At 51.1% G+C, this 27,992-nt stretch overlaps 1 protein-coding gene across 2 annotated transcripts; it reads left to right on the forward strand.

Annotated features, from left to right (window-relative positions):
• The first annotated feature begins 1,368 nt into the window (after window positions 1-1,368).
• LOC105464541 (patatin like phospholipase domain containing 3) lies at window positions 1,369-27,942 on the forward strand. 2 transcript variants are annotated; one of them, XM_071080710.1, is made up of 9 exons: window positions 1,369-1,677; window positions 4,167-4,399; window positions 6,076-6,141; window positions 9,669-9,878; window positions 11,364-11,424; window positions 13,780-14,001; window positions 16,720-16,849; window positions 22,055-22,159; window positions 23,521-27,942. In XM_071080710.1, the coding sequence occupies exons 1-9, from the start codon at window positions 1,491-1,493 to the stop codon at window positions 23,747-23,749; spliced, it is 1,443 nt and encodes a 480-aa protein (XP_070936811.1). In that variant the 5' UTR covers window positions 1,369-1,490; the 3' UTR covers window positions 23,750-27,942. The 2 variants fall into 2 exon arrangements, with proteins under 2 accessions (XP_070936811.1, XP_070936810.1); XM_071080709.1 differs by having other exon boundaries at window positions 1,371-1,677; window positions 16,717-16,849.
• Window positions 27,943-27,992: the final 50 nt, after the last annotated feature.

A 27,992-nucleotide genomic window follows, 5' to 3' on the forward strand; every position in this document is an offset into this window, starting at 1 on the left:
CTTAAGGTGATGGTCTTTGGAGGCGGGGGCCTTTGGAAGGTGATTTGATGAGAAGGTGGCACCCTCATGAATGGGATTGGTGCCCTTATCAAAGAGGCCCAGAGGTGAGGATGTGGCAAGATGGCACCTTCTATGAGCCATGCCTCTCACCAGGGACTGAATCTGCTGGCATCTTGAACTTGGGCTTTCCAGCCTCCAGAACTGTGAGAGAGAGAAATATGCCAGGTGAAGTGGCTCACCCCTGTAATCCCAGCATTTTGGGAGGCTGAGGTGGGCGATCACTTGAGGTCAGGAGTTCTAGACTAGCCTGGCCAACGTGGTGAAACCCCATCTCTACTAAAAACACAAAAAATTAGTCAGGCGTGGTGGCGCACGCTTGTAATCCCAGCTACTCGGGAGGCTGAGGCAGGAGAATTGCTTGAACCCGGGAGGCAGAGGCTGCAGTGGGCCAAGATCGCGCCACTGCACTCCAGCATCGCAGGGAAAACAAAGAGAGATATAAATCGCTTGTTTGTAAGCCCCTCCGCTTACCGTATTTCGTTTTCGCACCAGAATGGACTAAGATAGAGCACCAGGAATCATCTAGGCCTCAGTTTCCCAAACCACTCCCCACTCCCCAGTTCCTACAGGGCTGCGACCCAGGGCCCGTCATTCACAGTTTTTACTTACAAAGGAAACTTTGAAATGGACACTTCCTGTTACTGTCATTCAATAAAAAAATCCCCAGCACTTGAAGGCAATCACACAGAAAGCCTGCAACAACGCAGCCAGTAGACGCTTCAGGTGGTGGTGCCTGCTTTAGGCTGGCTCTCCCCGGGTCAAAAGGGACGTGATAAAGTGTCAGAGGGATGTTAAGGATCAAGTGGGCACCAACTGTGACTCCCCTTTCACCCTCCCCACCCCCCCGACTTAATGGATGACAAAGAAAACAGTAGGAAGCCGTTTCTCTCCAGGACATGCAGTGTCTTTTAGAATTTTGGAAAAATGCTTTCTCTCCAGTCGCTGGGGGGAGCTCCCAGGCTGGACCCCTGCACAGATCCTCCCCCATCGCCCTCCCAGCCTCCGTACCCAATCCCCCTCCCAGCCCCCCGTCCCCGCTCCTTTCCCCCTCCCAGCCCGCCGTCCCCGCTGCATTCCCCTCCCAGACCCCGTCCCCGCCCCCATCCCCCTCCCAGACCCCGTCCCCGCCCCCATCCCCCTCCCAGACCCCGTCCCCGCCCCCATCCCCCTCCCAGACCCCGTCCCCGCCCCCATCCCCCTCCAAGCCTCGCCCGGGAGGGCGTCCTGCCCGCTCATTGGGCCTCGCTCCGGCTTATTTGCATGGTCCGAGGGAGGCGGGGCGGACGTCGCGCGTGGAAAGCCCGGGCGGAGACGCGGCGGCTGGGTCACGAGCGCTTGCGGGCGCCCGGCGGAGCTGCTGCGGATCAGGACCCGAGCCGATCCCCGATCCCGACTCCGATCCGGATCCGCGCCCCCGCCCCCGCCCCGCCATGTACGACGCCGAGCGCGGCTGGAGCTTGTCCTTCGCGGGCTGCGGCTTCCTGGGCTTCTACCACGTCGGGGCGACCCGCTGCCTGAGCGAGCACGCCCCGCACCTCCTCCGCGACGCGCGCATGTTGTTCGGCGCCTCGGCCGGGGCGTTGCACTGCGTCGGCGTCCTCTCCGGGATCCCGCTGGGTGCGTCTGGGGCCGCCGCCCGGGCTCCGCGTGCGGAGGGGGTGCCCCCTAAGAACCCCCAGGGGGTCCCCAGGGGTCGCGGGGCGCCAAGAGGAGCGGGCACCAGACACGGACACGGCGGGGTGCATCCCGAGGGTCCCCTCTGGGGCAGATGCTTCCTGCGGGGGCGCTGTTCCCTGGGCGCGGGAAGGGGGCGTTGGAACCCGGAGAGGTCCGGGCCGAAGCCTGGGTCTCTCGCGCGTCCCCACCCCTACGCGCATCAGGAGCCAGTGCATGAAGGGAGCCCCTTGCCTCCGGATTGAGAGTCGGGACGTCTCGGAGTGACGGGGAGTAGGGAGCAGGACCTGGGGCGGAGAGTCGTGCTGGCCCCTGCAGTCTCCGGGTCCATGGTGTCCTCTCGGGAGGTGCTGGGCGGGCTGAGCTGCTGGGGGGCCGATTTGCCCTGGGCCGGACCAAGAGTGGGGCTTTGGCCGGTGCCCCAGGGTGGGTTCCTTCCCTCCGGGGATTGAGGGACTGAAGACACCCCGCGCCTGCACTCTTTTTAGGTCGCAGCCCAGCCTTCTGGGGACTGGGCAGCCTCCCAGAAGGGCGACCCTGGGCATCCTCCAGGACAGGCTAACTGGAGTCTGGTGAGGAGGGGTACCTTGAAAGAGGAAAGTTGTTTCCTCCTCCTCCAGTGTTTGGGACCCTTCCTGGGGCCTGGAGTGCATCCCTGGACACCCCCCAATCCCATCCTCTTCTCTAGTCTCCACTGACCTAGGCCCACCCTCCCCTCTCCAGCTCAGTACTCCTGGAAGTGAGATCCTGTGCATTTGAATCTTGTCCTAATGAAACATTTGTCCATGTGGGTACCTGTGTGTGTGTGTGTGTGGTGGGGGTGCAGACGGAGGGTTTGTCTCTCAGTAGACTGAACTACTAGGGTGTGGTATCCTTCCCGGGAATTTGCCTGCCACAGTCCTGGAGGTGGGGAGGGGGTTGTGAGCCAGTGGGCAGGGGCTGGGGCAAGTAGCATTGTGGAGCTATTGACACCAGAGGTCTCCAGGCAGATCATGCCCCCATCAGCCCCGTTTTATTTGGGCTTCCTTAACAATGGACTCTTTGCCCTGCCTGCCACAGCCAGCAGGGAGTGACTGTTCAGTGGTGAGCAAGCCCGTGCTGGTAGAGGAAGCCCTGCCATTGGGTAGGAGCAGTGAGCAGCCCCTGGGCTGACTGGGAGGTGGGGATTAGGGATTAGACAGTCCTGGCTGTCTGCCTTCCCCTAAGCCATGGGGAGAGGAGCAAAGGGCAGGAAGTGTGGCCTCCAGGAGAATTAGACTGGCCACATGACCATTTGCACACCCTGAGGTTTAGCAACAATAAAAGTCAGCTTTTGTATCCCAAGGTGGCCTGTGGACACCCACATGAACAAATGTTTACACTGGGACAGAATTCAAATGCAGTGATCCCAGGAGCCTAAAATACACTCACTCTGGTATAGAAAGGATTCCTTACTGGGCAGAGGACAGGTGTAGCCTGGGGCTTTCCCTGGCAGGACACAGGGAGGCTCAGGAACCACCAAGTCCCTGGAAGGTGGATCTGGAGATGTTGGCAGGAGCCACTCCCTGTGTTCCAGGGTTCCAGGTTCCCACTTTAACCCTGTCTCACAGGAGGCTGTGCACTTGGGAACTGCTGAGCATGTCCCAGAGGCTGCATCCTGGTGCTCCTCAGTGCACCTGAGCTGAGGCTAACTTGGCAGAAGGGACAGGCAGAACCTGCCCAGCCACGTGCAATTCCACCACTCTGGCCATGCTTGGAGAATCGGCTCAGGGAAGGAGAGCTGTGAATCAAGATCAGATTTGGGTCAAGACAGGCTGGAGCATGCCTGTCCCTGTGCTTCCCAAGATTTATGGCTGGCCAGGGATCGGGCTGGGAGGGGCGGTCTTGCATGCCAGGAGAGTGGCCAGTAAGTGAGGTGACATCTCCTGCACCTGACAGCATTAAGGCCATCTATGCCAAAGCTCTGATGCTGATATGTTCCTGGCGTCTGACTTTGTGGGGCATTGAGGTGAGGCCTGCTCACCTGGGCTTCTGGAAGTGAGAGATTCATTCCTGTGGCTGAAGCCTACAGCAGCACTGTCTGGTAGGAATATACTGGAAGCCATGTCATTGTGCATTTCCTAGAAGCCATGTTGAATAAAGTAAAAGATAGAGGTAGAATTAATTTTGCTGAGCCCAATATATGAAAAATAATATTTTCACATCTGTTCAATATAAAAATGTACTAATGAGATACTTCATACTAAGCCACTGAAATCCAGTTTGTATCTTACACATCTCAGTTCGGATGAGCCACATTTCAAGGGCGTGATAGCCACATGTGGCTACCATAGTAGACAGTACTGGTCTAGACAAAGGTTGGTGGCATCCTTGCTGTCTGGTTTCTGGCCTTGCCAAAAGTATTGCCATCCCAGTGTGGTACGTTCTCTTATGTATTTGTCTCCTGTCCCCAGAGCAGACTCTGCAGGTCCTCTCAGATCTTGTCCGGAAGGCCAGGAGTCGGAACATTGGTATCTTCCATCCATCCTTCAACATAGGCAAGTTCCTCCGACAGGATCTCTACAAATACCTCCCGGCCAATGTCCACCAGCTCATCTCTGGCAAAATATGCGTCTCACTCACCAGAGTGTCTGATGGGGAAAACGTTCTGGTGTCTGACTTTCAGTCCAAAGACGAAGTCGTGGATGTAAGCAGTTTGCTTATCTGGATGTTATATCAAGTGAGAAAAGCTGTTTTCAGATGGGTGCGGTGGCTCATGCCTGTCATCCCAGCGCTTTGGGAGGCCGAAGCGGGTGGGTTGCTTGGGCCCAGCAGTTCGAGACCAACATGATGAAACCCAATCTCTACAAAAAATACAGAAAAATTAGCTGGGCATGGTGTTGTGGGCCCGTAGTCCCAGCTGCTAGGGAGGCTGAGGCAGGAGAATTGCTTGAGTCTGGGAGGTGGAGGTTGCAGTAAGTCATGATCATGCCACTGTACTCCAGCCCAGGTGACAGTGAGATGCTGTCTCAAAAAAAAAAAAAAAAAAAAAAAGAAGACTGTTTTGTTTTGGAAGCAACACAGGCAGTTGTAGGCCCCCTGTGCCGGAGTGATATAAACTCTATATGTCTCCAGTGATTTGGTCCATAATGTTTGTAAACCCTGAATGTTCCAGGGCAGTTTCTTTTCTTCACTTTCTTTCTCTTTTTTTGTGGGGGCGGGGGGTGTGGGCACGGTGCAGGGTCTTGCTCTGTCTCCCAGGTCGGAGTGCAGTGGCGCAATCGCAACCTCTCGAGTAGCTGGGAGTACAGGCACAGGCCACCACACCCTGCTAATGTTTGTACTTTTTGTAGAGACAGAGTTTTGCCCTGTTGCCAGGCTGGTCCCAAACTCCTGCACCCAAGTAATCTGCCCACCTCGGCCTGGCAATTACAATTTCAAATAATTCCTCTCTTTCCTTCAACACTTGGCTCATGACCTCCCAGTCCAAGGAACCTGTCCTGCAGGCATGCCTCTCCTGAGCTTTCTCTATACATCTTCCATAATGAAGATGCTTTCTCAATGGAAACCCCACGAGGGTGAGAATGTGCCTTATTTGCCTGTATCCTCAGGGTCTAGCAGAGAGAAGATAATTTGCAATACCAAAACACCATCAAATTCGGCTGATGCTTTCATAAGTGCTCCTTGGATGAAGGACTCCATTTTACTTAACAGGTCTGTGGAAGACAGCAGCCTGGCGCATCTAACCAGCAGCCAGTTTCATCCTCTGTTTAACCTTGTTTGCAGGAGCTTTCTCTAAACAGCCAGCACTTGTCTGTTCCCACGTGGGTCTGTTCTCCCAGTGAATCAGCGTGGTGCCTGCTGACTGCTCTGTAGCATGGCGCTTCGCAAAGTGTGATCCTGGGACCAGCAGAGCAGCAGCTCCTGGGAGCTCATTGGAATGGCAGATCCTCAGGCCCCGCCTCGGACCTGCTGCTTGCGAATTCTGGGGAGGGACACAGAATCTCTGGTTCCACAAACCCTCGGGTGATTCTAATGAATACCGGCATTTGAACAGCACTGATCAAATGCCTTTCAGTCCGTGAGTCAACAACCCTTGGTGGTGTCTGTGGTGACCCAGTGTGACTCCCGTGGGGAGCGAGGAGAGGAAGTTGAAGTTCACTGACAGTGTTGTTAAGGGGCTTATGCAACAGATGAGACCCACGGGCCTGAAGTCCGAGGGTGTGGGTTGGTTCCCCGTTCTTTCAACCCGTGGATCAACCTACTCTGTGCAAAGGGCATTTTCAGGTTTGTTGCCCTGCTCACTTGGAGAAGGCTTATGAAGGATCACGAAAATTAAAAGGGTGCTGTTGCCTATAACTTCTCTCTCTTTTGCTTTCACAGGCCTTGATATGTTCCTGCTTCATCCCTTTCTACAGTGGCCTTATCCCTCCTTCCTTCAGAGGCGTGGTGAGTCAGCTTTCTCTGCTAGTGCTGAGTCCTGGGGGCTTTCTCTCTAAAGCGTGCTCACACATCTCCTGCCAGCAAGGCGCTAGTGTCAGGCACCGCAGGATCTGTCCCGTGGTGGAGCCCCGTGCCTCGCTGCCTTTCAGACAGAGTGGCCACAGCTGACCCTACTTCCAGGCTACCTGGGCAACAAAACTTACTTCATGTGTAATTAATTGTCTGGCTATCTGTAAGGTAAACTGGCTGGTTCACTTAATCTGCACCTTAAGCATCAGGTAGCTTCTCTGTGACCTAGTTAAACTATGTGATGTTGGCCGGGCACGGTGGCTCATGTCTGTAATCCCAGCACTTCCATCTCAAAGAAAAAAAAAAAAGATAAAGTATATGACGTTGAAGAATCTGTTACCCCTGGAAGGTGGAGCTTTACTTTTAGGGGGAACTATAACAGTTATATATATATATATATATATATATATATATATATATATGCATTTTTTAATATAAAAAATAATTTTTAAAATTTTTTATATAAAAAATACATATATATATATATTTTTTGTTTTTTGAAATGGAGTCTGGCTCTGTTGCCTAGGCTGGAGTGCAGTGGTGCGATCTAGGCTCACTGCAACCTCCACCTCCCAGGTTAAAGCAATTCTCCTGCCTCAGCCTCCTGAGTAGCTGGGATTGCAGATGCCTGCCATCACACCCAGCTAATTTTTTTGTTTTTAGCAGAGACAGGGTTTCATCATATTGGCCAGGCTGGTCTCCAACTCATGACCTCAGGTGATCCACCCGCCTCGGCCTCCCAAAGTGCTGAGATTACAGGCGTGAGCCACCGCGCCTGGCCAACAGTCATATATATTCTAAACAGCAACAAAAATCTGTAAGCCTGGTCTAACCTAGATTTGTGCTTTGTTTTGTTTGGCTACTTTGTGATGCACAGGAAGAAGTTTAGGCTATAAAATACTAGCCCTTTAGGGTCAGTTTTGAACCCACAAGAGCAGCAGCAGAACCTCTGATGCAATCCTGTATGTTAGCACCAGCAGAGCCACGTGGCAGAGGGACTTGCATTGGGAGCCTCCCATTGCAGGCCACGTGCTCCTGTGCGCTATCTTACAGGGTCCCCACAACCGAGGGGAGATGTGACTGTTCATCCCATGTGGCTGTGGGGAACTTGAGAGTCATACTTGCCCAAGGAGCACGGCCAGGGAGCTTGCGCCCAGGTCACTCTGCTCCTCCGTCAGAAGAGGGCATGTCTTGGTTCACTGCAGGGCGGCTCTTCTCATTCTCTGTAGTTTGGGGTCCAGGATAGTGGTCCACAGAGCCACTGGAGTGCCCCGCCACTGAGTGACCAAAGCACGTTTTGGATTTCCGACGTTGCCACAACGTGGTTGGGCATCAGCAGGACCCCAACCCCTTGTTATGCTGTGGCTTTATGTGGGTATTTCGTCTTTCCAGAACTCAGTAGGCGTGCACCCAGCAGCACCGTAGTGAGGCCCTCTGGCTCCCCAGCGCACAGTTCTGGCTTTCCTTCCTGGTGGAGAGTTTCAAGCCCTCTGGGTCCTACTCTGTCCTTTTCACCCCATGGCTTTGGTCAGAAGCTGCTGGCAGTGTTCAGATTTGGCTGAGTTCAGTGAATATGTGCATTGGCCATGCCAATTTCTGAGCCATGCCAGGGGGATGGAGAAGCTAAAGCAGGAGTGTTTGTTCTGCAGGCTCTGGACTAGGCACTGGGTCTGTGCCAGCTCACTTGCTAGTCTTGCATCCTCCCCAAACCCCCACTGGGGATGTCTGGCCACATCAGAAGACAGTTTGGGTTGTCAAAACTGGGGGAGTGCCACTGACATCTGGTGTACAGAGGCCCGGGATGCTGTGTCGTCACCTGTTAAGTGTGCTCATAGGAATCCTGCTGACAATTAGAACCCATTATTCTTGAAATTCAACGCAAGCAAATTCAAAGCATTACTGTGTATGTACCACGTGCTAATCAATCGCACCACTGGAGCTCCTGAATTCAAAACATTACTATAAAGTTCAAAATGCATGGAAAAGTTCTACATGGCAGGAGAATATTTGGGCTTCAGACTACCCCTTGAATGAAAATGATCCACCAGTTGCCTTCCTCCTTGGCCTTCACTCCAGATTCCTGGCATTTCATTCTGTGTACCTTTATGCTACTGAGGTTTTTGTTTGTTTTTTAGACAGAGTTTCACTCTATCGCGTAGGCCTGGAGCACAGTGGCGTGATCTCAGTTCACTGCAACCCTCGGCTCCTGGGTTCAAGCGATTCTCATGCCTCAGCCTCCTGAGCAGCTGAGATTACAAGCAGGCACCCCCATGCCCACCTAATTTTTGTATTTTTAGTAGAGATGGGGTTTCACCATGTTACCCAGGCTGTTCTCGAACTCCTGACTGCAAGTGATCCACGTGCCTCAGCCTTCCAAAGTGCTGGGATTACAGGCGTGAGCCACCATGCCTGGCTGCTAGTGAGGTTTTTGATGCCTTGCTACATCTGCCCTAGACATAGTGTGGCTACGATTTTGGAAATGTTGTTGTGTAAACTCCTGATCGTTTCTGGACTCCAGGCAAGAATCTTGATGGCTAAGGTGTGGCTGAACATGTCTGATTCCCTCCTGGACCTGTTTTAGGCCAAACTCTGCTCTGAAATTCCTCCGTGTGGAAGGGCGGGCTGGGGAGAGCCTCCCGGCTGGAATATTTTGGAGGCCTTTCTCTGTGGGCATCTGATGGCTGGCTCTGGTGTCTGGCTGTGACAGCTGTGCCTGGAAATCATTGTAGACACAAGTTTCACAGGTGCAGGCTCTATCCAAATTGTAGCAAAAGCTGCCTGCCCCAGGTGAGCTATGGGCAATAAGGTGGTTTAAGGATATAGATGAAGGAAAACTTACCCTTAGAATGATTTATCCAAAATGCTGCTGTGTTGTGGGTTAGAGGACATTTTCTGAGGTCCCAGGTTCATTGTTTCATGTGTGTCTCCAAAGTCCCTCCAGGTCTTGGTTCTAATTGTCAAACGTGGAGGGAGACAGGCTCATGGGTTAAAGATCTTGTCCCAGATTTGTGTATCCTCCTTGCAAGCAGCAAAGGGGGCTGGATTTGAACCCATGACCATCTTTCCCTTTTGGGTTTCTATCACACTCTGCCCCCAGTGCACTGAACACCCCCTAGTTCATATGGCCCCCTTAGGCACTCCTATAGGTGCCCATCTGGCCCCAGGACTTCGCCAACACAACATGGACTCCAGTCTCCATCTGCCTCTTTGCCAGGCACTTTTGTGCAGTGCACACACCGTACAACAGTAGACAGCAACCCTGAGAGCCAGAGTAGAGCCTGTCCCAGCACAGGAATGCTCAGTAAGGATTTGTTGCAGGAGTGATTCCAAAGCCAATGTCCTCCCTCCATATCAGCCTGTTTGCGGCTCTGAGAAGCTCTGCCCACATGTGAAAGCTTGTTAAGCAGTTAAGCACTAACCCAGAGCTTCAGACGGTGCCAGTCCTTTTTTCCCTTCTTTAAAAGCGATATGTGGATGGAGGAGCGAGTGACAACGTACCCTTCATTGATGCCAAGACAACCATCACCGTGTCGCCCTTCTATGGGGAGTACGACATCTGCCCTAAAGTCAAGTCCACCAACTTTCTTCATGTGGACATCACCAAGCTCAGCCTACGCCTCTGCACAGGGAACCTCTACCTTCTCTCAAGAGCGTTTGTCCCCCCGGATCTCAAGGTGAGTTGGCAGTGAGGAGGCAGGTGTTCTAGGGGGCTCTTCTTCTTTAACTCCCTGATTGCCAGGAGCTACCTGTTGCTCTCTGCACAATCAAACAGAAATAGACCTTGTCATTGATGGTTAATGGAAATAAAAGGCACGTGTCCCAGAAGCTCAGGTGAGGCACTACCCTGATTATGGGAATCACCTGGGAACATATACCCAGCCCTAAAACTCAGATCCACTTCCCAGGCTGTGGTTATATAGTCAGGGGGTGCAGCATAGGCATTAGGATTTTTTATTTCTTTAGTTATAAAGATTTTTTTTTTCTCTTTTTGAAACAAGGTCTTGCTGTCACTCAGGCTGCAGTGCAGTGGTGCAGTCATAGCTCACTGAAGTCTCAAACTCCTGGGTTCAAGCCGTCCTCCCACCTCAGCCTCCTGAGTAGCTAGGACCCACAGGCATATACCACCACATCTGGCTAATTTTTAAAATTTTTGTAGAGTGTTGCCCAGGCTGGTCTCACACTCCTGGCCTCAAGCGATCCTCCCACCCCAGCCTCCCAAAGTGTTGGGATTACAGGCATGAGCCACTGTACCCAGCCACTAAGATGATTCTTATTTGGAAACATGGTCAAGAACAACTGCATTCGGTAGTTTAACCTTTTTTGATTGTGGTTGTTTTAGTTTGCCTTACCACTCTACCATAGTAAGAAATTTGCAGACCATGTACAGCAACCTTTGGTGCTCCTGGAGAGAAAGAAGGAAGGCTATGCAATGCAATGCATGCCCACAGTCCAAGGGAGAGGGAAGGTTGTCTAACAGGATTGGTTTTCCTGTGTGCTTTATAAGCAGATGAGTAGAGGAGATAGCTCTTATTGTCCTAGTGACAATTGGGACAGGCTGCAAAATTTGTTAGGGTGGAGGCTTATTCCGGGACCAAGGAAGCCCAAGAAACAAGCTCCTGCCAGGCGCAGTGGCTCACACCTGTAATCCCAGCACTTTGGGAGGCTGAGGCAGGCGGATCACTTGAGGTCAGGAGTTTGAGACCAGCCTGGCCAACACGGTGAAACCCCGTCTCTATGAAAAATACAAAAATTAACCAGGCATGGTGGCACATGCCTGTAATCCCAGCTACTAGGGAGGCTGAGGCAGGAAAATGGCTTGAACCTCGGAAGCGGAGGTTGCAGTGAGATTGCGCCACTGTACTCCAGCGCCTGGGCAACAGCAAGACTCCGTCTCAAAAAAAAAAAAAAAAAGAAGCTCCTGCCTGCTGGGATGCCTACAAAGTCTCTGTGGGGGGGTGACATTCGAGCCAAGACCTGTAGGGAACTGTCTTCTGGGAGCACAGAGCCCTTTGCTCAGCCTCCAGGTGGCTCAGTCCCCCCAGCCAGCAGACTCGGAGCTTGCACGATTCTTTAGTGCCCTCTGCGGTCTACCAGTGATGCTTAAATAAATGGTGCTTGGTGTCTCCCCACTGTAGTCCCCTTGCTTGCTTTGCTCACAGGTGCTGGGAGAGATATGCCTTCGAGGATATTTGGACGCGTTCAGGTTCTTGGAAGAGAAGGGTATGTATGGGCTGGGAGGATCAGACGTGCCCTTTTGATGAGTATTTACTAGCAGTCTTGGTAAAGACTGAGATTTGCCTTAGTTCTAACACTTAGTGCCCAACGCCTTCCCTGTGTTGTGCAACCTACTCATGAGCCCGGGAGATAGGAAATCTTGGTCCCATTTTACAGATGGGCAAACAGAAGCTTGGAGAGGAGAGCCAAGCAGCACTCACCCCTCCCTGAGGGGCAGAGCCGAGATCTGAACTGGGATATCATGACTCCAGGGCCCTCTCCCTCCACAGGGTCCCCTTATCTGAAGGTGGTTTTTCTTTCCAGCTCGACCTCTTGTGATCCTTTAGTTTAACAAGGGCTGAAGTTAAAGAGTTTCTGCGCCTGGACCCCAAATGAAGCAATCAGATTTCTCATCTCCAGTCAGGTGTGGGTCCAAGCTCACTAGACCAGTTTGTTCTTCCCAGAGCGAATTTCTGCCTTCAAGTCATCCTGGCTTGTCAGGGCTGGGGGAGCTCTGCTCTAGAAATATTAGAGTGGAAGGAAAAAGATGTGTTGGGAGCTGTTTTTCTTTAATACTAAGAGTTGGCTGATATATTGTTCTTGTGAATTTGTTGTTGGCCAAGACCAAGGAGGCTGCATTTGTAAGGACACATGTGTATTTATCTGCTCAGAAAGTGTTCATTGCTGTGCGCTAGGGATACTGCAGTGAACACAGAGGTGTGGCCCTTGCCAGCCTTGTGAGAGAAGTGAGCAGATCAGTAAGCAGAAGGGTGATGCTGTGTCAATGGGAAAGTACAGGTGCCAACGACAAGGCACAGGTGTCAAGGAGAAGACACAGGATGCTGGAGGCTCCTGCAGGATGGATCTCCAAGGCCCAAGGGAAGAAGGGCCTCTCGGAGGGCATGAATCCACATGAAGACTTTGGGGATAAGGAGGAGAGCCTTAGGCACGGGGGCCATGAATGTGAGGCCTGCAGGACACAGAGAGCATGGCACGAAGGCCTGTGCAGCTGGAGGGGTGGGGATGGGGACACTAAGAGATGGCTGGAGAAGAGGGGGTCAGGAATGGTGAAAAACGGGACAGGAGGGCAGGCTGAGCCTTTTGGATACAGGGGATTGCATCCCACAGCCATAGGGAGCCATTGAGGGCTGCTGTAGTGGGAGTGAGGGGATCAGAGGAGGGCTTTGGAAGTCCCCTGGCTGTGGGACAGGAAGGGAGAGACCAGCATCTAGGAGGCCAGTGAGGCAGCCAGAGGCTCCACCAGGATCAGGGCTGTGAGGGTCATGAGGAGGAAACCAATTTGAAGCAGTTCAGGGGAATAGGGCTTGGAAATGACCGATGGGACATTTGGGGAGAGGAAGACAGAAGAGCGTAGTCCCGGCTTCTGGCTTAGCAGTTGCGCAAAGGGGAGATGGGGAGCTGCGCCCACGGGTTGAGGGTTGAGGACATTAGGAGGGAGCCGGTTTGGCAGGACAAGCTGGTGTGCCAGAGATGCTGGAATCAACATCTCCCTGAGAACCTGGCAACATTCCTAAGGGAAAATGATATCTCAGAGGGTAAGGAGGGCATCTGATAGAGCCTGGAAAGAGCCAGGGCAAGCATGAATGTGAGGTTATCTTGGGGAGCAAGGCTCAGGCATTGAGCAGCAGCCACTGGTCTTTTCTACCTGAGGTTGGAAGACAGAGTTGGGCCAGGTGCAGCTGTGGTTGTCTGAAGCTCCCCTCCCCGGGCCCAGTGTGCCAAAGCTGTAAGAGCAGGGGCCACTCACTGGTGCTGGTTGCTGAGTTCCAGCACCCAGGACAGGGCCTGGCACATACTGGTGCCCAATCCTCGCTTGCTGGGTGCTTCTTCCAAGGCCGTGTGATGGAAGAGTACCCTCTTTGACGTCAGGCCCGGCTTCAAATCCCGGCTCTGCTATGTACTGGCTGCATGGCTTTAGACAAGTCTCTTAACCTCTCTGTGCTTCTGATTTCTCAGCTGAAAAATGGAGATGATGATAATGGTTGCTGTAAGGCCTGATGGTGAAGCACCTAGCTCAGGGCTTGGGAGGCAGGTGTAACCAGTGGTTCAGTTGTTATAAATGAACAGTAACCCTCGCCTTTGCACCTCATGAATCCAGACGTGGAGATGGAGCCCACACAGCTAGCAGGAGCCAAGCTCACGTGTGTCCTGCTTTAAAGCCCCATACTCCTTTCTCCGGGCGACAAACACCAGTGCTCGTTCTCCTTCCTTCCCCTCTTCCCCTTGCATTTGGCTAATAACAGGCCAGCTGCCTGCCTCCCTGCAGTTCGGTGGATGGGTGGGTAATGATCACCACTCCCCACATTCACCTGAGGGGCTTGTTTTCCCTGCCCTTCACAGGCATCTGCAACAAGCCCCAGCGGGGTCTGAAGTCATCCTCAGAAGGGATGGATTCTGAGGTCACTGCGCCCGGCTGGGAAAACACAAGTCTGGATTCTTCCCCGGAGCCGGCTGCCTTGGCTATGAGGCTGGATGGAGATGAGCTGCTAGACCACCTGCGTCTCAGCATCCTGCCCTGGGATGAGAGCATCCTGGACACCCTGTCGCCCGAGCTCGCTACAGGTACCCCCTCATCAGGCTGGGCACAGGCAGCACCTTGTTTTCTTTCTTGCGTGTTATGGAGGAAGATGGTACTGCCACATGGGAGCGATAGGGTGAGGCAACCGGGACAGGCTGTCGGGAACATCTCCTTCCATGTGTACAGCCTGGTCTGCTGCTATCACTCCCAGCACAGCCCCCCAATCCTGGCACCTTGCCAAGTCTCCCCATGGGTTCATGACCAGAAGGAAAACAAACTCCAGCTGAGCCCCTTGGGGTTCTCCATACAGGCTCCTCCTGCAGCAGCTGGGCCCTCTCTACCCCTTCCCAACCCTGTCTCCCCAACATGGCACCTGAGCTCCTGCCAACCTGGATTTCATGGGCCCCAAGGATGGGGGTCCTGCCTCTGGGACTTGGCCCGTTACTTGGAGCTCCTTTCCGGTTGCCACCCTCCACCTGTCCAGCCATCTCAAGGCTCCTTTCTTGAGGCCGCTCTTAATTTCTCCCTTCCCCTAAACCCACAATTTTGAACCTCCACAGAATGGTGCTACATTTTATAATGTCATCAAATATTGAATGGACAGACAGTGCTATGGTCCAAATGATTGTGTCTCCCCCGGAATTTATCTGTTGAAATCCTAACCCCCAAGATGATGGTCTTAAGAGGTGGGGCCTTTGGGAGGAGACTAGGTCATGAGGAAATGGCTGTCATGAATGGGATTGGTGCCCTTATTGAGGAGACCCAAGAGACGTCCCTGTCCCTTCTACCATATGAGGACACAGAAGGTGGTGTCTGTGAAGAAGCAGGCCCTCACCAGACACCAACACGTCTGCTGCCCCTTGATCTGGGACCTCGCAGCCTCTAGAACTCTGAAAAATCGATGTTTGTTGTTTTATGAGCCACTCAGTTGGTGGCGTTTTGTTAAAGTAGCCTGAACACGGACTAAGTAAGACAGAGGAACCCACAAACCAGCTATGGAGTCAGGCATTTGGAGAAATTAAAAAATGAGTCAGACATAGCTCCTTGTTCTTGAGGTACCAACACCCTAGGAGATGGGAGACAGCAGCTGCCCAGGTGCATTAGGTGGTTCTCACATTACTATAAAGAAATCCCCGAGACTGGGTAACTCATAAAGAAGGAGGTTGAATTGGCTCACAGTTGCACAGGCTTGACAGGAAGCACGGTGCTGGCATCTGCTCAGCTTCTGGGAAGGCCGCAGGAAACTTACAATCATGGCAGAAAGCGAAGGGGAAACATGCACATCCCATGGCTGGAGCAGGAGTGAGAGAGAGAGAGGGAAGTAGAGAGAAGGTGCCATATGCTTTTAAACAACCAGATCTCACGAGAATGCACTCACTATTAAGAGAACAGCACCAGTGGGGAAATCGGTCCCCACAATCCAATCACCTCCCACCAGGCCCCGCCTCCAACACTGGGAATTACAGTTCCACATGAGATGTGGGCAGGGACACAGATCCAAACCATATCACCAGATTAATATGATTTGAGGCACCACGAGGTCATTAAAGAGAGGGAATAAAAGACTGGGGCTCCAGGAAGAAAGCTCTGGAATCCAGCAGAGGGTCAAGGACCAGCTTGTAAAGCTGGTGGTGCCTGAGAAGTTCCTAGGAGAACATAGATGCTGTGACGTTTGATGTAGCTGTTTTTTGTTTTGGTTTTGTTTTTTGAGACAGAGTCTTGCTCTGTCGCCCAGGCTGGAGTATGCAGTGGCGTGATCTTGGCTCACTGGAGCCTCTACCTCCCAGGTTCAAATGATCCTCATGCCTCAGCTACCTGAGTTGCTGGGATTACAGGCGTACACCACCAGGCCTGGCTAATTTTTGTGTTTTTAGTAGAGACAGAGTTTCGCCATGTTGGCCAGGCTGGTCTCAAACTCCTGACCTCAAGTGATCCACTGACTTTGGCCTCCCAAAGTGCTGGGATTACAGGCATGAGCCACCAGGCCCAGCCTGCTGTAGCTCTTTCTGTGCAGATTATTTTCTGTGGGGTGTATTCAGATTTCTTAATACAAGATGATGCTTTGCCTCATGACCTACACACCATTTTCTATATAATTTCAGCTATGATATTGGAAATGGACATGTCTTTTCAAGGAAAATAAAAGCAGGCTTTCTGGAATGGTGACTTCCAAACATATTTGTCAATTTAAAGGAGCTGGGAGTGGGGACCTTATGTCCTGTAAGCACTCTCAGGGCTATTCTGAGCTGTGTGCCCTGCTTTAGCTTCACACTGCCCTTGCTGTGAAGGGAGCAGCCTGGGTCGGGCGCAGTGGCTCACACCTGTAATCCCAGCACTTTGGGAGGCTGAGGTGGGTGGATCACCTGAGGTCAGGAGTTCGAGACCAGCCTGGCCAACATGGTGAAACCCCATCTCTACTAAAAACACAAAAAATTAGCTGGGCATGATGGCAGGCGCCTGTAATCTCAGCTACTTGGGAGACTGAGGCAGAAGAATCGCTTGAACCCTGGAGGCGGAGGTTGCGGTGAGCCAAGATCACGCCACTGCACTCCAGCCGGGACAAGAAGAGCAAGGCTCTGTCTAAAAAAAAAAAAGAAAAGAGCAGCCTGGCAAACCCCACCCTGTCTCTTCTGTGAGTGCCTCTGACCCTTTGGCTGCCGGGACGGGCGTATTTCATGGAAATGCTAAGCACCAACAGAGTAAAGTGGTTTGGTTTTTCACACTGGTGGGAGATAATAGCTCCAAATTGTCTTTTTCAGCAGTGAGTGAAGCAATGAAAGACAAAGGTGGATACATGAGCAAGATTTGCAACTTGCTACCCATTAGGATAATGTCTTATGTGATGCTGCCCTGTACCCTGCCTGTGGAGTCTGCCATTGCGATTGTCCAGAGGTGAGCATTTTGGGTGGCCCTGTGTCTTCCTCACAGGGTTGATATGAGGATGAAACAGGATGACAGATGATGGTGGCATGTAGTCTGGGGCCTGGATTGTCGTGCAGCAGATCACAGCTCACAGTCTATATGCAATGCCCCTGAACGTTGCCTGCCTGTCCTCAAGCCACACATGTACCTGTAACTCAGTGCAAGCCCAGAAACTCCCTGTGGGAACTCCTGGAGTTGTCAGTGGCCTCACATAGTAGCTGGTCCAGTCTCTTGTGATTGCCTGAGGAAACGGGCCCAGAGGGCTTGGGGTCACCGCTCTGAGGTCACAGAGATGCCTAGTAGAAGGGTCAAGCCTGGAAGCAGGATCCTTGCTGCCTCTCTAAGCTATTTCCATTTAAAATCACATGAAGGCTGGCGTGGTGGCTCACGGCAGTAATCCCAGCATTTTGGGAGGCCAAGATGGGTGGATCACATGAGGTCAGGAGTTTGAGACCAGCCGGGCCAACATGGTGAAACGCCATCTCTCCTAAAAATACAAAAATTAGCAGAGCATGGTGGCACGTGCCTGTACTCCCAGCTACTTGGGAGACTGAGGCAGGAGAATCGCTTGAGCCTGGGAGGCAGAGGTTGTAGTGAGACAAGACTGTACCACTGCACTGCAGCCTGAGTGACAGGAGAGAAACCCTATCTCAAAATAAAATGAAATGTAATGAAATGAATAAAGTAACAAATCAAGTCATGGCCGGGCGCAGTGGCTCACACCTGTAATCCCAGTTTGGGAGGCTGAGGTGGGTGGATAATGAGGTCAGGAGTTCAAGACCAGCGTGGCCAACATGGTGAAACCTCGTCTCTACTAAAAATACAAAAATTAGCTGGGCACGGTGGTGTGTACCTATAATCCCAGCTACTCTGGAGGCTAAGGCAGGAGAATTGCTTGAACTGGGACCTGGGAGGCGGAGGTTGCAGTGAGCCGAGATCATGCCACTACACTCCAGCCTGGGCTACAGAGCAAGACTCTGACTCAAAAAAAAAAAAAAAAAAAAAAAAAAAATCAAATCACATGAAAGTAGGAGAACATAGGGAATTCCATCTTTCGTTCTAGGCATATATGATTCAGAGCCAGCAGTTAGGAGAACACAGTGTGATGCTCCTAGAACTTATTGATTGGGCTTCCTCTGACTGGGCTTCCTCTGATTGGGTTTCCTCTGATTGGGTTTCCTCTGATTGGACTTCCTCTGATTGGACTTCCTCTGATTGGACTTCCTCTGATTGGGCTTCCTCTGACTGGGTTTCCTCTGACTGGGTTTCCTCTGATTGGGCTTTCTCTGGGCTTTCTCTGATTGGGTTTCCTCTGATTGGGTTTCCTCTGATTGGGCTTCCTCTGATTGGGCTTCCTCTGATTGGGCTTCCTCTGACTGGGCTTCCTCTGATTGGGCTTCCTCTGATTGAGCTTTCTCTGATTGGGCTTTCTCTGATTGGGTTTCCTCTGATTGGGCTTCCTCTGATTGGGCTTCCTCTGAAACGGGGGAGAGCAGAATGGTCGGAGCTTGGCTCAGCAGTCAGACTGCCCTTCTTCAAATCCTGGCTGCACTGTTTACCACAGCTGTGTGACTCCGGACGACTGAATCCACCACTCTGCACTTCAGCTTCCCATCTAGAGAGATCACCTGGAGCAGAGGGTGGTCGGGAGACTCAGTCTGGTTACTGAGTCACAGTGCGGGAGTACCCATCCCATAGTAAGCATCCAGCTAGTGACGTTGATTTCTATTTTCGGGTAATAATGATGATAGTAAAATTAGAGACAGATAAAAGGTATGGGCTTTAGACCAGGGCACTGCAATTTCTAAGCTGTGTGACCTCAGGCAAGTTACTCGATTTCTCTGAGCCTCATTGGTTTCATCTGCAATATATGGATAGGAAAACCGACCTCGGTGGGTTGTCTGACAGTGGAGGGCACTTGATTGAAAAAAAATTACCCTGGTCTGACTGAAAGAAAAAAATTGAGCTAATATAGGCATCAGGAATGGGGCTGTATGCGCCTGCAGGGAGTCCAGGGAAGGGGGAACAAAGAGCCTGAAGGTGTGAGGAGGTGTGAGTGCTGACCTGTCTACTGCGAAGAGGCTGCTGAGCCTCCTGTGGACGTGGCCCTGGACTTGGCAGTTTAACACCTGAGCTGTTAAAATAACCTCAGATTCTGTGTCCTTCAAGGGTTAGGATTCTGATTCCCGCCGAAATGCTTCTGAAAGGGAGGCAATGAGCCAGCCCATCCCCAGTTGCTTTTTAAGATCATCCGGAAGTTCCGTTCTTGCCGTTTGTCCCTGGACCACTCCTAGGTCTTCCGTGCCCCACCTCCATCTGGGTGTGTCCTAGGCTGTCCACCACACAATTGTATCCTGCCGTCTCCCCTCCTGGGGCCACTGTGCCATCCATGGATCCATAGCTTCATTTTTCTTGGCTTTTCCCTGGTTATTCTGGAGCAGAGCCTCTAGTAAACTCCCAGGGAAGTAAACATTTGACTTTGTGTGTGTTGGTAAACGTGTTTTTTTTCTATCCCATCTCAGTGATAGGTTGGCCATGTCTAGAATTGCAGGTTGAAAATCATTTCCTCTCAGAATATTGGTTACTGGGAAGCCTGGGAGTGAGACAGTCACATTCTCACTTCTTTGGAGGTAGGTGCTCTTAGGACTTTCTATCCCTTATAATCTGAAATGTCATATGTCTTGGTGTAAGTCCTTATTTCATTTATTCAGCTGGACAAGTACTGGGGACCCCTTCAGTCAAAGCCTTCTCCAGCTCTGGGAAATTATTTTCTATTCTTATTTCTGTTTTTCCTTACCTTCCATTTGCTTTTTTCCTTTTCTTTTCTTTTCCTTTTTTTTTTTTTTTCTTTTGAGACAGGGTCTTACTCTGGTGCCCAGGCTGGAATGCAGTGACATGATCATGGTTCATTGCAACCTGAACCTCCCAGGCTCAAGTGATCTTCCCGCCTCAACGTCATAAGTAGCCGGGACTATAAATAAGCACACGTCACCACACCCAACAAATTTTTAAAAAAAATTTTGTAAGACAGGATCTTACTATGTTGCCCAGACTTTTTCTTCCTCTTCCTGGGGCTCTTATTAGGAAGATGTTTGACTTCCTGGGTTGGATTCCTGTCTCCATGTCCGACTTTCTCTCTTTGCCATATTTTTTATCACTCTTTGTCTTTTTGCCTCTGCTCTGACAGATTTCCTCAAATTTTGTCTTCTAGTCCTATCCTACAGTTTTTACTTTCAGCAAATATAATTTAATCTCCAAGAGTACTCTCTTGTTCTCTGCTTGTTCTTTTTACTTAGCATTCTGTTCTTGTTTTATGGATGTAACATTCTCTTGGAATATTTGCTGTCCTCCAGATCATCCCTTCTCCATTTCTTCTTGGGCTAGTTTTTGTTTCTTCATCTTTTTTATGCTACTTATTCTCAGCATGTGCTTGTTGGGGTTTTTCCCATATAGCAACAGAGGACTTGGAGCTCAGGGTGAAAAGGGTAGGTGCATCACCTGGCAGAGCTCCCAGACAGTGACAGGCAGGCTACTGGAAGGATGTCTATCTGGGGGTGCTACTGCTTTCCTAGAAGCCCTTCCTTTCCCTGGAGGTGGTTGAGCTGTCGGATTTTGCCCTGGTGGTGAACACTGGCTCCCCGTGCTCTGCCTGTTTCATCGCCAGCCCCCTCCCCTTCTGCCTGGAGTCCAGTAACCTGTTGAAATATCTTGCTCATTGGTGAGCCCCTGGTCCTTCCTCATTGCTCTTGCAGATTTATCACTTCTTGTAAGGCCGTGCTTGTTCTTGGGGATTTTCTTCGTGCCACACCATGGGAAACACGAGGTGGTTGCATGCTGCAGTCCTGAGCATTTATTTCACTCACGTCCTTACACGTAGATTTGTGTGGGTGTTTACTTTGTTTTTAGCAAATTAGTCTGGCATGTCCTTTGATCCTTTGTTTTTTTTTTTAGACTGAGTGTCACTCTGTCGTCCAGGCTGGAGTGCAATGGCGCAATCTTGGCTCACTGCAAGCTCTGCCTCCCGGGTTCACGCCATTCTCCTGCCTTAGCCTCCGGAGTAGCTGGGACTATGGGCGCCTGCCACCACACCCAGTGAATTTTTTTGTATTTGTTAGTAGAGACGGGGTTTCACCGTGTTAGCCAGGATGGTCTCGATCTCCTGACCTCATGATCTGCCCATCTTGGCCTCCCAAAGTGCTGGGATTACAGGCGTGAGCTACCGCGTACAGCCTTTTTTTTTTTTTTTTTTTTTTTTTTTGAGACAAAGTCTTGCTGTGTCCTCCAGGCTGGAGTGCGATGTCGCGATCTCAGCTCACTGCAACCTCCACCCCCTGGGCTCAAGAGATTCTCCTGCCTCAGCCTCTGGAGTAGCTGGGATTACAGGTGTGTGCCACCACACCTGGCTCGTTTTTCTATTTTTAATAGAGGTGGGGTTTGGCATGTTGGCCAGGCTGATCTTGAACTTCTGACCTCATGATCTGCCTGCCTTGGCCTCCCAAAGTGCTGGGATTACAGGTGTGAGCCACCACGCCTGGCCCTGATTAATCTTTTAATGCCCAGTCCCTCCTTCAAAAGCCAGCTCCATTTTCCCATTGGCCTTCCTAGATTCCTTCTCCACTCCCCAGGATCAGCCTCCTCCTCCCCACCCTACTACTGCTGGCAGGGGGATGTCTGTGTTCAGGCATTTATCAGAGACCCTGAGGTGGGGGTCCTTTGTGTGTCTGGGGGATGGAGAGTCTAGAGGAGGTAGTGACCACACCTCTCCATGGTGCCCCTGCTGGGCTCACATGTGACCAAGCACAGCAAACCGTGAGGCAGGGGACGGTCTTGACCATGAGAGCCCTTGCAGCAGCTGCCATGGGCTTCAGCTCCTCTCCAAGCTGGGAAGAGCCCTGAATAAGCCAAGGTGTTTTTTTGTTTGTTTGTTTGTTTTTTGTTTTTTTGTTTTTTCCTTTATTTCAGTGTAAGTCCTTTGAGCTTTCTTGAACCAGAAGTGGCCTCATTTTGCTTTAGAGATTTCAGATGGGCTCATCCTTGTCCTGTCATCCCAGATCCACCTGCTGGGAAGTCATCAGATTGGAGATGATGTTGGCGGCTTTTGTAAACAAAGGGTGGTGTTGTAAGCTGTTGTGTCTGCCTGTGTGTGTGTTTGTGTACTTGGTCTTATCTCTGCAGACTGGTGACATGGCTTCCGGATATGCCCGACGATGTGCAGTGGCTGCAGTGGGTGACCTCACAGGTCTTCACTCGAGCGCTGATGTGTCTGCTTCCCGCCTCCAGGTAAATACTTTGGCTGTGGGTGTGTGGGCCGGGCGGGCATCTCTCTCATCTGATGAGGCCTCACACGACGTTCTGGAAACAGCTGGCTGAACGTCAAGCAAGGAGCTTGCCCTAAGGTTTGGGGATACTGTCTCATGGGGGGCAGCTGAATCAGTCAGAGGTCCCAGTGCACCTCCTGAGAGCTGTCACCCAGGCCAGCCTGCACCGGGGCCTGGGAAGACTTCCCGTCGGATGAGTCTCTTTGAGTGCAGCGTTGATGGTGGAGGAGCAGAGAGGCTGCGGATAAGTAGGGAAAGGTGCTTCAGACAGAGTGGCCAGGGTGAGGGCCGGGGAGTGTCAGATAGCACTGTGGTGCCTGCGGGAAGGAGCTCTGGTGCCCATGGCACAGGAAGGAGGTGGGGCCCTGGAGGGGCAGGGCTAGCAGAGCTCCTTGGAGCGTGTGGCTGGGTGCCTGGGAATGCAAGCTGCCTGTCCTCCACCCTCTGTTGTACTGAGTCACAGTCTCTGGGGTGAAGCCCAGCAGTCTGCGTCGACAGGCCCCAGGGGATACCGCTACTTCCTGAATTCTAAAAACTGAGCTGGAGATCAGGGCCTGGCTCCTGTTACCAGGGTTGGGCGTTATCCTGAAAATCATAGGCCTTAGTTTCCTCACTTGGCCAACAGGGGCGATCGCTGTTCCCTCACTGGGTTTCCGTGAGCTTCTGAGAGCCCATAGCATGGTACTTGGCACATGCTGGGCATCAGGAGGTATGGCCTCTTTTGCTATTGTTGTTATTATTGGTAGACACAGAAGGATTTAAAAGTAGGGGAATGCGAAGATCTGATTGTCTAGGGAAGAGGGCAGTAGTGGCCGAGTAGAGGATGGATCCTGGGCCCTGGCTGGCAGCAGGCAGCAAGGGGGGCTGCCAGGGTCCAGGCAGGGATGATCTATAGACTGAGAGGCTTTCTTAGGCTCTCGGACAGGAGGAGGTATTGGTTCCAAGCCCAAGGAGTAGGGACAGCCCTGGTGACTGGTGGTCAGTGGTGCCAGGGGGTTGTAGGACACCCTGGGGGGCAAGCAGGTTTGTGTGGAGGAAACCGATAGGCCCCTTCAGGGATTCGCTGGTGGGCGACACCTATGGGAGGGGTCCACCAGTGGGAGGGGTCCAGGTAGCTGGGAGGGCCACGGGCTTAGAAGACCTAGATGGTGACATCAGCCCAGCACTGAGGGCTGGAAGAAGCTGTGTCTCTGGCTGTGGCTGCATTCCCAGAGTGTGTGTGATGGTGCCTCGACTGGCCGGCAGTGTGGGTCCATCGTAGCCCAGACTGCACACGATAGCAGTGGGAATGGCCGCTAAGCCAACTTTCTCCATGTGTTTCAGGTCCCAAATGCCAGTGAGCAGCGAACAGGCCTCCCCATGCAAACCGGAGCAGGACTGGCACTGCTGGACTCCCTGCTCCCCCGAGGACTGTCCTGCAGAGGCCAAAGCAGAGGCTACCCCACGGTCCATCCTCAGGTCCAGCCTGAACTTCTTCTGGGGCAATAAAGTACCTGCTGGTGCTGAGGGGCTCTCCACCTTTCCCAGTTTTTCACTGGAGAAGAATTTGTGAGTCATTTGAGGAGGCGAGTCTAGGAGATTCTTTCAGAGGTGCTAAAGCTTCCCATCTTTGCGCAGCTACCTCCGCATTGCCGTGTAGTGACCCCTGCCTGTGACGTGGAGGATCCCAGCCTCTGAGCTGAGTCGGTTTTATGAAAAGCTGGGAAGCAATCTTTGGTCTGTGCAGCAGTCCAGCACTTAAGTCTAATACGTCAGCATGCGTTAGTTCAGCTGGTTGGGAAATGACACCGGGAAGCCTAGCGCAGAGGGTCCCTTACTGACTATTTCATGGTCCTATTAATGGTCAGACTGTTCCAGTGTGAGGTTCTTAGAATGACTAGTGTTTGGATGGGTGGGGGCCTTGTGGTGGGGGGTGGGCTGGCCTATGTGTGATCTTGTGGGGTGGAAGGAAGAGAGTAGCACAATCCCACCTCCCCATGCCGTGGGAAGGGGTGCACTTGGTTCCCAAGAAGGACACTGCCTGTCAGGTGGCCTGCAAATATAATAACCTTGACAACTAAAAACCTCTCCATGGGGGTGGGGGGTACCAAGATAATAACCGATTTACATTTTAGAGCACCTTTTTCACCTAACTAAAATAATGTTTAAAGAGTTTTATATAAAAATGTAAGGAAGAGTTGTTATCTGTTGAATTTTGTATTATATGAATCAGTGAGATGTTAATAGAATAAGCCTTTAAAAAGAAAAAAAGTTCAGCCAGGCGCTGTGGCACACGCCTGTAATCCCAGCACTTTGGAAGGCCGAGGTGGGCAGATTACCTGACGTCAGGAGTTCAGGACCAGTCTGGCCAACATGGCAAAACCCCGTCTCTACTAAAAATTAGCTGGGCCTGGTGGTGTGTGCCTATAATCCCAGCTATTCGGGAGGCTGAGGCAGGAGAATCGCTTGAACCCAGAAGGCGGAGGTTGCAGTAACCGAGATTGAGCCATTGCACTCCAGCCTGGGCAACACGAGCGAAACTCTGACTCAAAAAATAAAAATTTAAAAAACCCAAAAATCTGGTGTGCAGGGCGGTCACCTCAGCCCCCCAGGCAGGAGCCAAACACAGCAGGAGCTTCTGCCTCCTCTCCACCACAGCCCACAACTTGAACCTGGTTTATTTTCCACACACTTCTGATCTGCGTTCTTTTTTTCTCTTTGCATCTTCTCATTCTCTCATCACCCCAACCTCTCTCTGTCCTCCCTACTCTGCCAACCTTGATGGAGACAAGCCCTTGAGACCAGAACGCACCTTTTCTCCAGGTGTGATAGTTGATTAGCAAGCTCAGTGTAATATGACTGAAGGTGAAACGTGTGTATATTTTTCTATTTATGCATTTGAGTATAGTTCATACAAGAAAAATAATGGTATGCTCAAACTGTTAAATGTTGGAAGAGAAAGTTACAACCCTCACCCATATTGTGTAAGGAAGTGCCCTGGAGGGGAAGAACCAGCAAGTTCAGACAAAAGCACTTGACTGAGAAGACAGACCCTTTACAAGAAACGGGTTCTAGGGACAAACTCTATGTGGGCATGTTCTCTTAATGAGATTGTGAACTCTTTGAGAAAAGAGGCTACTTGTGAAAATAATGACGTGTTGCCTAGTGCATAGAAGCCCCCTTTGGGGCAGGAGTTGCAGGATTTGAACCTGCCTTCTTACATCTTGAGGGTTGAGTGAGTTCCCAAGGCCTCTGTTCAGTGCTTGCTCCATCAGTGAGCTCAGGTCTAGTGAGTGCTGGGGTCTTCCACCCCCAACCCCACCGGGTGTCAAAGCAAGACACTGTCCCCTGTGGAGCTGGAATGGGGTGGAGGAGCCTGCACCTGGCACCCTCATGGCCTCCTTGTGATGGACCCACCCTTGTAATGTTGGAAAAGAAAGTTACAAGTTTCTGACCAGGCGCGGTGGCTCACACCTGTAATCCCAGCACTTTGGGAGGCTGAGGCGGGTGGATCACGAGGTCAAGATCGAGACCATCCTGGCTATCACAGTTAAACCCCGTCTCTACTAAAAATACAAAAAGTTAGCTGGGTGTGCTGGCGGGTGCCTGCAGTCCCAGCTACTTGGGAGGCTGAGGCAGGAGAATGGCGTGAAGCCGGGAGGCGGAGCTTGCAGTGAGCCGAGATTGTGCCACTGCACTCCAGCCTGGGCGACAGCGACTCCATCTCAAAAAAAAAAAAAAAAAGAAAAAAGTTACAAGTTTCTTTTCCCAAGTTTCCCAATAGGCGTTGTTCTGTTAGCACCACATCTTCGGTCATTAGCAGATATAACTAAACTTTAACAATATTTTCTTTTCTTTTTTTTTTTGAGATGGAGTTTCGCTCTTGTGGCCCAGGCTGGAATGCAGTGGTGCGATCTCTGAGCCCAGCCAACAGTATTTTCTAATAACCAATATATTTCCATATGCACAAATGTATATGTGGGTGTTGTGATTGTTATCAGGAAAAAATATATTAAATGGCTGATGGGATACCATGGGACTTATTTTCTTTCTGCTTTTAAAAATTATTCAGGCTGGGTGCAGTGGCTCATGCCGGTAATCCCAGCACTTTGGGAGGCTGAGGTGGGCAGATCCCCTGAGGTCAGGAGTTTGGGACCAGCCTGGCTGACATGGTGAAACTCCATCTCTACTAAAAACACAAAAATTCGCCAGGCATGGTGCCAGGTGCCTGTAATCCCAGCTACTGGGTTGGCTGAGGCAGGAGAATCGCTTGAACCCAGGAGGCAGTGGTTGCAGTGAGCCAAGATTGTGCCACTGCACTCCAGCCTGGGTGACAAAGTGAGATTCTGTCTCAGAAAAAAAAAAAAAAAAAAAAAAAAGAAAGAAAGAAAAATTCAATCTTCTTTCTTATTTTTTTATTACTAAAATTATTTTTAGTAGAAACAGGACCTTGCTATGTTACCCATGCTGATCTTGAACTCATCGGCTTAAGCAATCTTCCTGCCTTAGCCTCCCAAAGTGCTGGGATTACAGGTGTGAACCACCATGCCTCGACCCCCGCCTTCTTAAAATGAGCATTTGTTTTTTTCCAAGTGTGTACCAAGATAAGGAAATCAGGAAGTGTAATACTCTTATAGAAATGGCCAAGGTCTCCCGCCCTACCTGTGCCTAGATGCTACCCAATCCCGTCTTCTCTGCCCCTCCAGAAGGCACCCTTTGCTTAGGCCTCCCTCTCTTCCTGAACCACCTCTAGAAGTTTCTTATCAGCCTATGAATGCATTCTTATTTATTCTAATCAAATAAAGCCTTCCCTCTAATTTATGGCACAATTATGCTTTGGAATCCACCCTCAGGACTAATCAGTATGTAATATATTATATGTCAGGGAGCAACATTCCTTTTTCTTTCTTTTTTTTTTTTTTTTTTTTTTTTGAGGCAGGGTCTCGCTCTGTCATCTAGGCTAGAGTGCAATGGTGTAATCATAGCTCACTGCAGCCTCAACTTCCTGGGGTCAAGCCATCTTCCCACCTCAGTCTCCCAAGTAGCTGGAGCCACAGGTGTACGCTACCACACCCAGCTAGTTTTTTTTGTAGATACAGGGTCTTGCCATGTTGCCCAGACTGGTCTCCAACTCCTGGGCTCAAGTGATCCTCCTGCCTTGGCCTCCCAAAATGCTAGGATTACAGGTGTGAGCTGCCATGCCTGGTCCAACATTCTTCATTTTGTAAACAGCAAAACTTACTGCAGAGTATGAGCCTGATTTTCTTTAAAAAAAAAAAAAAAAAAAGTATGTAGGTGTGTATATGTATCTGTGTGTGTATATAAAAAGACTGAAAGAGGGCTGGGCATGGTAGCTCTTGCCTGTAGTCCCAGCACTTTGGGAGGCTGAGGGGGCGGATCACTTGAAGTCAGGAGTTTGAGACCAGCCTGGGTGAAACCCCATCTCTACTAAAAAATACAAAAATGAGCTGGGCATGGTGGTGGGCACCTGTAATCCCAGCAATTAGGGAGGCTAAGGCGGGAGAATCACTTAAACCTGGGAGGCGGAGGTTGCAGTGACCCGAGATGCAGTGAGATTCCATCTCAAAAAAAAAAAAAGACTATAAAGATATATATCAAAACCCTTATGGCAGTTATATTAGGCTGTTATTTGTAATTCTATTTTATTTGTCGTGCTTGTGTGTGTTGCCCAAGTTTCTATGGTGAACAGTATGCATTACTTTCAGCATGAGAAAATAACTCCTAATAAATGTGATTCTTAAAGGACTCTCCCCGTCTCCGTCCTTTCCAAGGAGCCCGCATATGCCCTGCCTCCC

Source organism: Macaca nemestrina, chromosome 15 (assembly GCF_043159975.1).
Source record: "Macaca nemestrina isolate mMacNem1 chromosome 15, mMacNem.hap1, whole genome shotgun sequence".
In the NCBI taxonomy this organism is placed as follows: domain Eukaryota; kingdom Metazoa; phylum Chordata; class Mammalia; order Primates; family Cercopithecidae; genus Macaca; species Macaca nemestrina.